This window comes from Bradysia coprophila, unplaced genomic scaffold (genome assembly GCF_014529535.1).
Source record: "Bradysia coprophila strain Holo2 unplaced genomic scaffold, BU_Bcop_v1 contig_476, whole genome shotgun sequence".
NCBI lineage: Eukaryota > Metazoa > Arthropoda > Insecta > Diptera > Sciaridae > Bradysia > Bradysia coprophila.
The window spans coordinates 1142391-1153901 of NW_023503727.1; the positions used below are offsets into that span (position 1 = coordinate 1142391).

Below are 11511 nucleotides of genomic sequence, written 5' to 3' on the forward strand. Positions count from 1 at the left end.
GCACCAATTGACACGCAATTAAATTTTTAGAAGATTTTTTGTTGATTCTGCTACGAAGTAAGGTGAAATCACCTCGACCCAAACGTTGCCAAAATTACATTTTTTCATATAAAAACTGAAGGTCGGTGTCATTCGAAAGCTACAGCATATGACTTTACGAGAAAAATAACTTTAACTCGATTAGGTTAGTTGGGTGAGTGAAGAAGTTGAAATCAGCTTCCTAGTGGTGATAAGTGTCATCCTCGAATTTTGACTCGTCGAGGTTATCTCGAAAAAATTTTTAACCATTTTTTTTAACGGTTTTGAGCCAAAGCACATTTTCTGTGGAGTAACAACCACCAATTTGGAAAAAAAAAATCTGGCTATTAATGACCACCGAAAAATATCACTTTTATAGACACATCTCCCACAAATTTTGGGCTACCAACCTCATACTGCGCGTCTTGACCATAGCTTTCAGGGAAAAAAAAACAACAGGGAAACAGAAATCAGTTTACTGGGTCTCCTGAGTATTAGAAAATTTACAGACTGATTTGTTACCGCAAAACATAGCCAACACAGCTCACTTTATGCCTCAGAAATGACGAAATTTGTAACGCAACTAACCCTGTAATTACCCATATTAGGACACATTTGTTCAGTGCTCAAAAATTCTGAAAAGTGTCTCTGATAGAGAATAATGGAGAGGAGACTGAGATACAGAATGTCTTGTGACAAACGAAAATTTGAGCATTTTTATAGATCTGGTAGGATATTTTTGAAGATGACATCCATCGTAGAGAAGGGAAATTGGTACGATAATTCACAAGTGAAAGTTTCGAATTTTCAACTTGTCAAGACCGACAGTAGGGTGATTCTCAAAAGCAATTGCTTCTCTTACCCCTGTAAATGCCTCCAATATCTACATCAATATAATTGCCAGGAGTTTGCTATCGATCGGGAATTTCAAGGTGGTTATTTCGTAAAATAAGTTTTTTTTTTAGAAAATTTGAAAATTTCAAAATCATGACATTTTCTGAAAATTTGTCCCCGAAATGAAACGACCCGGCCGGTTTTGTTCTAATGGTAGTTTGTAGAGAATTGACAGACGATTCTAATAAAAGTATCGTCAGGTTGAATGGTTGTAGCTGTGAGTGAGCGTGAGGCATCAAAGTCCAATTTTATGGTTTTGTCAATGAGCAAGCCATGTTTCCTTCGAAATCATTTATTTTCTTCTTCTACCACAAAAATTTGTCTGTCCGAGTGGACCCCAAACATTTTTTTCCGCAAGTCTCAACGATCGATTTTACACCTGCTAAAATTCGTAGAAGTTTCTCATAAGACCACGTTGGTTAGAGTGAAAAAAAGATATCTCCATCCCTCTCTAACCAACGTGGTCTTATGAGAAACTTCTACGAATTTTAGCAGGTGTAAAATCGATCGTTGAGACTTGCGGAAAAAAATGTTTGGGGTCTACTCGGACAGACAAATTTTTGTGGTAGAAGAAGAAAATAAATTATTTCGAAGGAAACATGGCTCGGATTTTTCATTTTATTGGCTTGAAATGAAGGCTAGCACATCCCATTTAACATATCAAAAAATTGGGATAGGCTTTTTCAATTTTTTCAAAAAATCTTAAAAAACTTTCTTATGGGTGCCCACATTTCTGAGATTTTTTAATAGAAATGTATGGAAAGTTCGACTAAAAATGAAATTAACTGTCATTTACTGGTTGTCTCTGGTCTACCGAACAATTATATGCGCTAACAAGAAATGTAACATTTTTACTTTGTGAATGTGGACAACTTTCACTGATTTTTTCACCATCGGGAAGCTCTCTGGTAACGTCTAGCTCATCCACTGATGGGTAGAGTTTCAGTTGCTACTATATCTCATAGCCTGAGACCGCACCTTTCCAAAAATACAATACTTGCCCCATTCGCTATCTGGTTTGTATTCTTTACAATGTCAAATATGTGGGTAAGTCGACCTACTCGAAACCTTACCTTACCTTACACGCAAGGTGATACATTCTGGTGTTTCTTGACAGAGCTCAGGTCTATAGACAAATAAACATACTTCTGAGTACTTCTGGTCACTGAATGATAGTACTGATAGTAAATGCATGTTAGTTAACAGCGCTGGGTCGCCACATGTTATGCATTTTCTTATTATGTCGTTGTATAAATACTAACGGTAACTATAACAACAACCACCGTCGCTCAATTTAAGGTTGCACCACCTACGAATCTACAATAATTGATTTGTAAGTAATGACCTCTTCTTTCGCTCTGCTCTCTTTTTCTGAAAATAAGGAATACTCTGTGGAAGCTCTGCACCAGATTCAAATTCAATCAAAACTTTCGTTTAACGCTTCACTATGATTTATTGATATTCGATTACAAGATTTATTAAAAATTACAAAAAATTAACAAATTTCGTTTGAGTTCGATAATGGTAGCCTCTTACATCAAACAATCAAAATAAAAGAATTGGCAAAAATAAAACGTTTAACATTCTGAACGTAATAGTCCGAGATCATACACAGAAAAACTACTCCGTATTATTAGGTCTACGAAAGTTACTAAGGTCACATTGCATATTGCTCTTGTAATACATTATCCCGAATATAAAAAATTTCCAAATTAAAAGTAGTGCCGTTAAATATAAGTTCCCGTGTTTATCAAAATTCAACCGTCGCGGCACTTCAAAATACTATTTTGTTTTGTGAATTCGCCGAACAACAGTTTTCTTACACATACGACTCGCATACTGCACTTGCTGCTGCACACATTTGTTAACTTCTCACTTATTCCTCTTCGATTTAATTTGTCGCAGCTCACTGGCCCAAATTTTATTGTTCAAAAATTCGCCCACAAAGTACAGGCCCAAACAGAACAACAATATCACAATGAAGAACACGATACGTTGGCCGAATTCAAGAACGTTCAGTACGGGATACACCCATACGCCAGCGTAATGCTTTATGATGTGAATCCATACCAAATAGGCGAGCATGAAAATGCTCAGACCGGTTAAGGCTGATTTACGCGATGGATATTGACGGAATGTTGTAAATAGTTCCAAAACAATGAATATGACAATGTTGGTGTGCATAACATGGTTCAGCCATCTGTAACGAGTGGAAGAAATTAGTTTCTTTAGCAAAGGTTAAGGCAATGTCGGTTCGTTTTTGGCTATTTTTTTTAACAGGCCTGGCTAGATGAAGTTCTGTAAAGAATCTATTGGTAATCTCTGTCCTATGATGTACCTGGCATTAACATTAAGGACAATTTCTTTGATTGGAACAAAGCTCCAACGGCTCCAACCGATTTCCAGGCACAGTAATAGTAATATCGGCAGTACGATTTCTTTGCGATCTCGTAAACCCCTAAAGCTTAAATCAAACTAAAGTTTCTCCATTTCGCTGAGTTCAACGTCAAGCTCTAAGATTTTCAATCTTAAAAGTTTTCGAAAAAACTCAACGACAAACTATGGTAATTGTTGCGAACTAAATTCCAAAAAACCGTAAGATCTGGAATTATCACCCAACTTAATCTCATCAGTTACCAAAATCTGACATTTAAGTAAATTATTTAACTGAACCTTTCCGAAATATGATTGAAATAATTGGCCGTAGTTATTGCAGGTATCCTTTACGTTATAACCGATCGTTACAACCGAACATTACAACCGAACGTTACAACCAAACGTTACAACCAAACGTTACAACCAAACGTTACAACCAAACGTTACAACCAACCGTTACAACCAAACATTACAACCGAATGTTATAACCGAACGTTATAACCGAACGTTATAACCGATCGTTACAACCAAACGTTACAACCGAACGTTACAACCGAACGTTACCACCGAACGTTAAAACCGAACATTACAACCGAACGTTACAACCGAACGTTACAACCGAACGTTACAACCGAATGTTATAACGTCCAACCTAGGTTACTGGTAACTTGAAATTTTTAGTTCCGATGGTAACGTTACATTTTCAAGGTTTTTGTAATGTCAAGTGAGTCATTCAACGAAAAACATAACGTTAAGCCGGAACCCTGGTGATTAGGTAATTATTCACTTACGTTGGAAAGTACGCATCCAATGCTTTCGGCAGCACCAACTCTCTGTCAATGGCCATCAACGTCCAAAAGGATACGCCAACGTTTAAGGCAAGTGGCCAGGCAAAGGCACCAAACACATAATCTTTGAGTTGTCGTAGCGATGACGATTTCCGTGGCGAAACTTCATTCGTTCCGAATATATCATTCAACAAGCACAGTGTAAAGTAGCTGGCTTGAATTATCTAAAACATTTTTTTTTTACAAATATTATTTATGAAACTTGTTCTTATTGATCCGCGCATTATTTCCGTGGCTAACAGAAACATGTTCAGCAAATTATATATTTTTTAATTTGTTTTTAATGACCCAGCATTTTACACAATTTAATGTGGACACGCTGTATACCCAATAAATCAAAGCAAAATTATAAAATTCAATAGAAATGCAATTTGACCATGGCATTAACCTTTGTCCCCTTGCTATCACAAAATATGGTGGACGTGTATGTGTTTCATTCACTCATTCATTCATTCACACTTCAAACCAAAAAGAAAATTTCTCAAAAAATTTGATTATTTACCGCATCAAGGAAGGTCAAAAACTTGAATTTTCCACCAAATTGCACGTATCCGGTTACCGCATGAGGAAATCGAACGAATGTAAAATCATAGTAAATTGCATACCAAAACGTAAATGCAGCAATGAAATGCATTAGCGTTCGAATGGCTAGAAAAACACCCCGATTCCATTGTTCTGCGGTTCCGGTGACCATTGTAATTGGAAAAACAAATAAATTGAAAAGGTGTAATTCGCTCGTTGAATGATTTGCGATTGATTAAGAAACACTCGAAATCTATGAATCGGTCTCTCTCTCTCTCACTTCGTTCAGAAAAACTCAGTTTGTGAAGCAAAACAAAACAAAGTGAAGGAAATGAATTCGTTCATTGCCGATTATTGTATAACCTATGACTGCTAATCGATTCGAACATGGTAATCAAGTTGACAGCGAGGTCTTTGTTTGACTCGCAAACGACTTCTAGGCAATTGAAATTAGATTTGTGTTCTTGGAAACTCGACGTTTTATTACACTACGGTAATAACCAAGTTCATTGGAATCTTTTTCAACGAATTAAAATCTGTAGATAATTTACACAAAATGATCAAATGTTGAAGCAAACTTGTCAGCTTTCCGGCGAAAATAAAACGAAAAGATAACTGTGGCTGTCAATAGGAGGCGATTCATAAAATACGTCTTTTTGTTAGACGAAGTTTGTTGGGGAGATGAAAGAGGATAAGAAAGATGAGGATGATATAATCAGTGGCTCCCTTTACATATGGGCCAAATGGGCAAATGCCCGTGGCGCCTGAAGTGGAGAAGAAGAAAATGGCGCCCGAGGTCCCTAAAAAAAGTTGGCTTTACTAAATTGGCGCCTATTTTTCCAATTGCCCTATGGCGCACAAAAGCTAAAAGCGGCACTGGATATAATGGAAAGATTAATGGTTCTAGAGTTTTGAGAAGGAAATCTTCAGTTAAAGTGCGTCAGACGTGCGTACTTACATAGGTTTTGTAGGACTAAAAAACCTTTTTTTTTTAGAATCAGACTCTATACAAAACTTCAATTAGATTTTAAAAAAATCCAAAAAATTTCTGAAATAATTTTATTTTATTTTGTAAGAATTATTTTATTTTGTTCCAAACAGAGTACTATTTTGTATGCAATTGTTTTTAGAGTGGTTTACAGTTGTATGACACACTGTCCACTGACCCTATTTAGAGTACCACCCAAGATCATACACTAAATTATGGTAGTCTGTCAGTAAAGGGCAAGACTGAAGTCGGAAAAAGAATAAACAAAGGAAAATAGAAAGAGAAAGGAAACGGACGGCCATCTGTTATCGATAGCGACTTCTGGAATGAACGACAAGCACTGATTACACCGATCTTATGTAGCAAAACACATGCTCAACAAATTGAAGCAGAAGATTAAGAAAAACTTATTTTAAATGAAGTAGTAGATCCGTAAACAGAGGTTCAATACCTTCACAAGAATTGCTTTATCTGCGAAGTATCCTGAATCATACACTTGGTAATACCATAGCACTGAACAAAGCACTAGAACAGAATTTTCAAGAGGGGCCTTCTCGACGCAGTAGTCCAAATTTCTCATAAAAAATAAATTAATTAATTGACCCGCAGTAGCATTTGTCACAAACGAAGTGCCAAATCACCGTTAAAAAATCTGTTCTAATGCTTTGTTCAGTGCTATGGTAATATCCTACATTAGGCTAATGACATTAGCACCCTACTACACTGACAAAAAAGAGTTGAAAATCTTACCTGCAGCAGGTAACTTTGTTTTCAGGCAATCTTCAATAGCTGCCACAGCTGTAGTGCCTCATACAAAAAATACAGCTGTGGCAGATAATGGGGTGGCGGGACATTTCCACACCGTCAATATTGTTAGGAACGATATTATCGTTTTTTCGTCCAAAAAAACGATATTATCGCCCAAAAAAATTTCATCCAGGACGATAATATCGTCTAAATTGAAAAATTCTAAAATATTGTCTGGACGATAGTATCGTTTGCTTGTCGATATTATCGTTCAAAAAACGATATTATCGTTTTCTGTACGATAATATCGTTCAAAACGATAATATCGTCCTGGGCGATATTATCGTTGTTTTAAACGATAGTGTCGTCCTGGACGATATTATCGTTTAAAAAAACGATAATATCGCCCAGGACGATATTATCGTTTAGTTTTGGGTGGTAATATCGTCCAGGACTCAATTTTACTCAGAGGTGCAGCAAGAACCGAATTCTCTTCCAAAATATCGAAAAACAATTGTCAGAGGAAATCACCTACACATCAGTGTTTAAAAAAGGCGTTTAGTTCGTCCCTAAATAATTCATCTTTTTACGAAATGAATACCAACTTTGATTGTACATAAAAAGCGTTTTAACACGCCGAGCGATCCGGCCCATTGCCCCGGAGCGAAGCGGAGGGCCGCAATGCGAGCCGGGCGCCGGAACGGTGTCGGAACTTAGGAGTTAATTTTTTTTTTCTCGCATCGTCTCATAATTAGTCTGTGTAATTTTTCTATATACAATTTAAATTTACGGAACCAATTTTTAATATATATTTGCCGTCTATAAAAAGGTGTTTATCTACAAGATTTTGTGTTTCGTCTTCAATATCGCCCAGGACGATATTATCGTCTAGAATTTTTATTTAAAATAAATTAAAAAGGATATTATCGTCCTGGACGATATTATCGTCTCAAATTTAAAAAAATAAATTAATTAAAAACGATATTATCGTCCCAAAAATTATCGACCAGGACGATAATATCGTCCAAAATAACGATAAATTTGTTCAGAAAAAGAAAATAACGATAATATCGTCCAACGGATATTTTCATCCAGGACGATATTATCGTCAAAAAAACGATATTATCGTCTTTTGAACGATAATATCGTTCCTGACGATATTGACCGTGTAGTTTTGTCGCCTCATCAAAACCAACAGAATCCATCCAAAACCATGGCATAGATTTTGAATCATAGCCAATGAACAAATACTACATGAAATAGTAGCTTAGAGATCGTCAGTCTTATTTATTACATTTTATTGATAGCAATGTGTGGACTATATGAAAGTGTATAAACAGGTGATACTTAGTTAGAAAATAGATGTGTATCAAACACAGTGTGTGAGACCTTCTGCTATTGATATTAATTCGATAAACTATTGTATGAAAAACGTAAGTTGGATTTTATGCGATGAACCCGCAATAGATAGTCTCTTAAATATATCAGATTCACACATAAACTTCACAACTTAGCAAAAAAAAAATATTAAAATGACTAATCCGAGACTAAATCATTAGGTCCGATTTATTCGCAGTGAATAGTCGAAACTTGTAACATGTATACGAGTAACAAATTTGAAACCATCACAAAAATTATAACAACCACAATTTGCCTCGCTATTTGCTCAGAGTTCGTTTTTCGATAATCATTGTCTACCTTGAACATTACAATCGAGATTACAATATTGTATAATCATGTATGACCGGTACGTTCAGGTTTCCATAGTAAAAACAATGTATCGAACAGCACTTATCATTTTTTATGTGAGTTAACCTTTGCCCATCGTATCACAAAAATGCGTTCATATAAAATGTGGGCGATGTAAGCCCCAAAACAACTGAACAAAACGAAAAATTTCAATTTTATTTACCGCATTGAGAAACGTTAAAAATTTGAACTTCCCACCAAATGGCACGTATCCAGTCCACGATTCCGGGAATTGAACATCGTAATGAAAGTACAGAATTCCGTACCAGAAACTAATAGCACCAATTAAATGGATTACAGTGGTTCCGGCTGACATTGTTTCTATCTACTACTTATTGAAGTTTACCACACGACGATTAAATTATGAATGTGCTAACAAATTTGATTTGATTATGTCTATACCAGTACTCTACTCATACTCATACTGTGCACAGACTGAGAAATAATTATTTTTTAAAAGTGACTATGCCTATTATTCCACTGATAGCAAAGTAGCGTCAACTAGTTTTTACTTATATTAGATATGTTTCCTGACATAGAGGTCTTCATCGTAGGAAATTTATTAACTTAAAAGTTCTTGTCATCTGTTATCGACGACGACTTTAAAAATAACGATGAATTTTGGCTAATACGTTCTTTTATGTAGCAAAGCGATTGACAAAGCTAATCAAGTAAAAGATTTTGCATCAAACATAATATTGTTAGCAAAAGCTGTAAGAGATTACTACTTAGCAATGAAAGGTTTGTAAAAGAAAAAAATGAAAGTCGTTTGAAATGAACCATTTCTAAAAGGCTAAGTAAAAGACATATAGAGAATTAAAGAGCGAAAAAAAAAGAGAAACAAACGAATTGGTTTCGATGGGTGATACGTCACAATTTGCATGGTAATTTAACTGAGTTCGATGGTTGACTCTCTTTTTGACATTCTCTTGAAACACTATACTTGAAATGTTAAAACTATACGATTTTCTGAACAATAGTATTTTATGCCACTCAGCATCAAAATTTGCAAAATTTGTAAACTTTAGATGCCTCTGTGGCATAAAACGTTGTATGCAACTCGATGCAAAATACTTTATTAGGCTCAAGATGTGTAATATGACACACAGCCTGCGGCCTCGTGTCATAATTACACATTTAGAGCCTAACAAAGCACTGCAAGTGGACTTTTTCATGCGTCATTTGGGTGACGTTCGAAGGGTTTCTGTTTTTCTATAATTTGCTTTTTGTCACTAGTGACGAAATGTTTCTTCATATGTACTTTTTGTCGCTCTTTTTTAAGCATTGACCGTAAATAAAAACACCAAAACGCAACGCTTATCTAACACCACCTCTTTGAATTGCTACAGCAATTCATTGATAACATCGCACCTAGTGCCAAAAACAACCCCATTGCACAACTTGTTGCTTTCTAGTTTTATAGATCTTGTATAAAGTGGTGTACAGATATCAGGATAAAAAAATTGAAAATTCATGTTTACGTGTGAAAGTTGGGTGTGAGTGAGGTAATCTGGCACACCATACAAATTGATGGTGTGCCAGATTCACCTTTAAGGGGCGAATCTGGCACAGTCATGATTTTTCGTTACATGTAGTAAAAGGGCGCATCCTCTGATCGCGTGTGCCAGATTCCCCAATGCCGAAAGACCTCGGCCTCGCCTCGAACCAACAAAATTCACACGTCAACTCGACTTTTCAACGTTTTATCCCCATTTTATGTAATGTGTACATCTAATGAATAACTCGTCTCTTCGCCTCTTATCAACAAAATAGGAACACTGGGACTGGATTTTTCTACTTAGAATTATCTAGTTGTGTAAATCGTTAATGATATCGACAATTCTTTCGATGATTGACAAATAACGATAAGTATTTGGAAGGAAAAGAGGGTCGTTTGTCATCTCTTGACTGTATGTTGTCCAGTTTTCGCGATATTTTTCTTTTCAGGGGTGAGAGGAGGATACTTATTTCAATGAAATTCAATGGCTGCACTGAATTCAGTTCGATTTTGAATCTTTATACCATATCAATTACCAAAGACACAATCTATCATTCAACCATTCGCACTAAATGCTGTTAGTGTGGTATCAACATTCAACAACGCCACTAATTCCACTTACCATATTCAAGAATGTTAAAAAGGCTGTGCGACCTTTCAGAAATGTACCCGAACTCTCTACCAGCGTTTTAAAAGGATCCGGTAAATTGACATAGTTCTGATCGTAGTAAATTCCAAACAGGAAATTGAATAACGCAATTCCGTGAAAAACTAGTTTCCCGTCCATGTTTACTCGTGTCAAAAAAAAACCCAAACAATTTTATTTTCGTTAAATTTGTTTAGGAATGAACATAAAACTCTAGTAGATTGCCGTCCGTACGTATAACGATGCACTGATCTTTAAGTTTCTATTTTTTAACAAGATAACTTCAAACCGATGCACTTTAATGTGTATTTCAATTGATATGATAAAAAATTGAATGCCAGAAACTAAATTATTCGGGTCATTAAGTCATTTACTATTTAATACATCAGAAAAACCTTTTCCCGTTATTTAAACTTCGTTTGAGGAAATATTTTTTTTTTACTTTCATTCCAGCTGAGCTAAGAACAGACTATCGATCGATCTATATGAACCATATTCATAATACACTCGTTCGTTTTGTAGCGATGGTTACGCGATACAGCAATATTACATATAGTGTACACTTAATTTTGCATTTCGTGTGCAATTCTAATTGTTTTCCACTTAAACTTTAATTACATTCACGCACGGCATCGACACATCGCTTTGTAGAGACTATGTACTAGGCGTTATACACTGTATAGTATGTAGTGTATAATCGGACCAATCATGAGAAGTATAACTTCGTTAAGGTCAGTGCGATACTATAATTGAACTTGAAAAGCTTTGTGTTGAGATTGTTGATGTTATGGTGTTCGAAAAAAAAACAAACAGAGAAAACTGAATGGAATGAAAATTCAATGAAAATTGCTCCATTCAGTCAGCTGCATTCTAAAAATCTGACTTACATTTTCAAAGATTTGGTAGTCTCTGCATCGAAACGTCTGTCCTCGCAGTTTGGAGTTTGGCAGAATGTGGAATTACATTCTCACAGTTAAACTGACCTGTCAGCATTTTGTATGAGTAGCAACAACTTTATGGTTTTGGTATTGTATTGCTGTTCCGAAGCAAAAATTATTTTTGGTCATTGTTTCGCTTGGAACAATGGACCGAGGCGACCCAACGACCAAAAATAAGGAACGACAACGGTCTAAATCTGGAAAAATTTTGTGATATTTATCCACAACAAAGGACTTTTTGAAGACCATTCCGAAGGTTTAAATATCGTAACAAAAGTGAATTGGTC

The 11511-nt window shown here is 35.7% G+C and overlaps 1 protein-coding gene across 3 annotated transcripts; it reads right to left on the minus strand.

Annotated features, from left to right (window-relative positions):
• Positions 1-2500: 2500 nt before the first annotated feature.
• Positions 2501-10697, minus strand: LOC119082633 (androgen-dependent TFPI-regulating protein-like). Of its 3 annotated transcripts, none has more exons than XM_037192200.1 (3): positions 10263-10697; positions 4080-4300; positions 2501-3112 (listed from the first exon to the last, which is right to left on the minus strand). In XM_037192200.1, exons 1-3 carry the CDS (start codon positions 10425-10427, stop codon positions 2785-2787), a joined length of 714 nt encoding a protein of 237 aa, XP_037048095.1. In that variant the 5' UTR covers positions 10428-10697; the 3' UTR covers positions 2501-2784. The 3 variants fall into 3 exon arrangements, with proteins under 3 accessions (XP_037048095.1, XP_037048096.1, XP_037048094.1); XM_037192201.1 differs by lacking the exon at positions 10263-10697 and adding an exon at positions 8306-8536; XM_037192199.1 differs by lacking the exon at positions 10263-10697 and adding an exon at positions 4639-4931.
• Between the last annotated feature and the right edge of the window lie 814 nt (positions 10698-11511).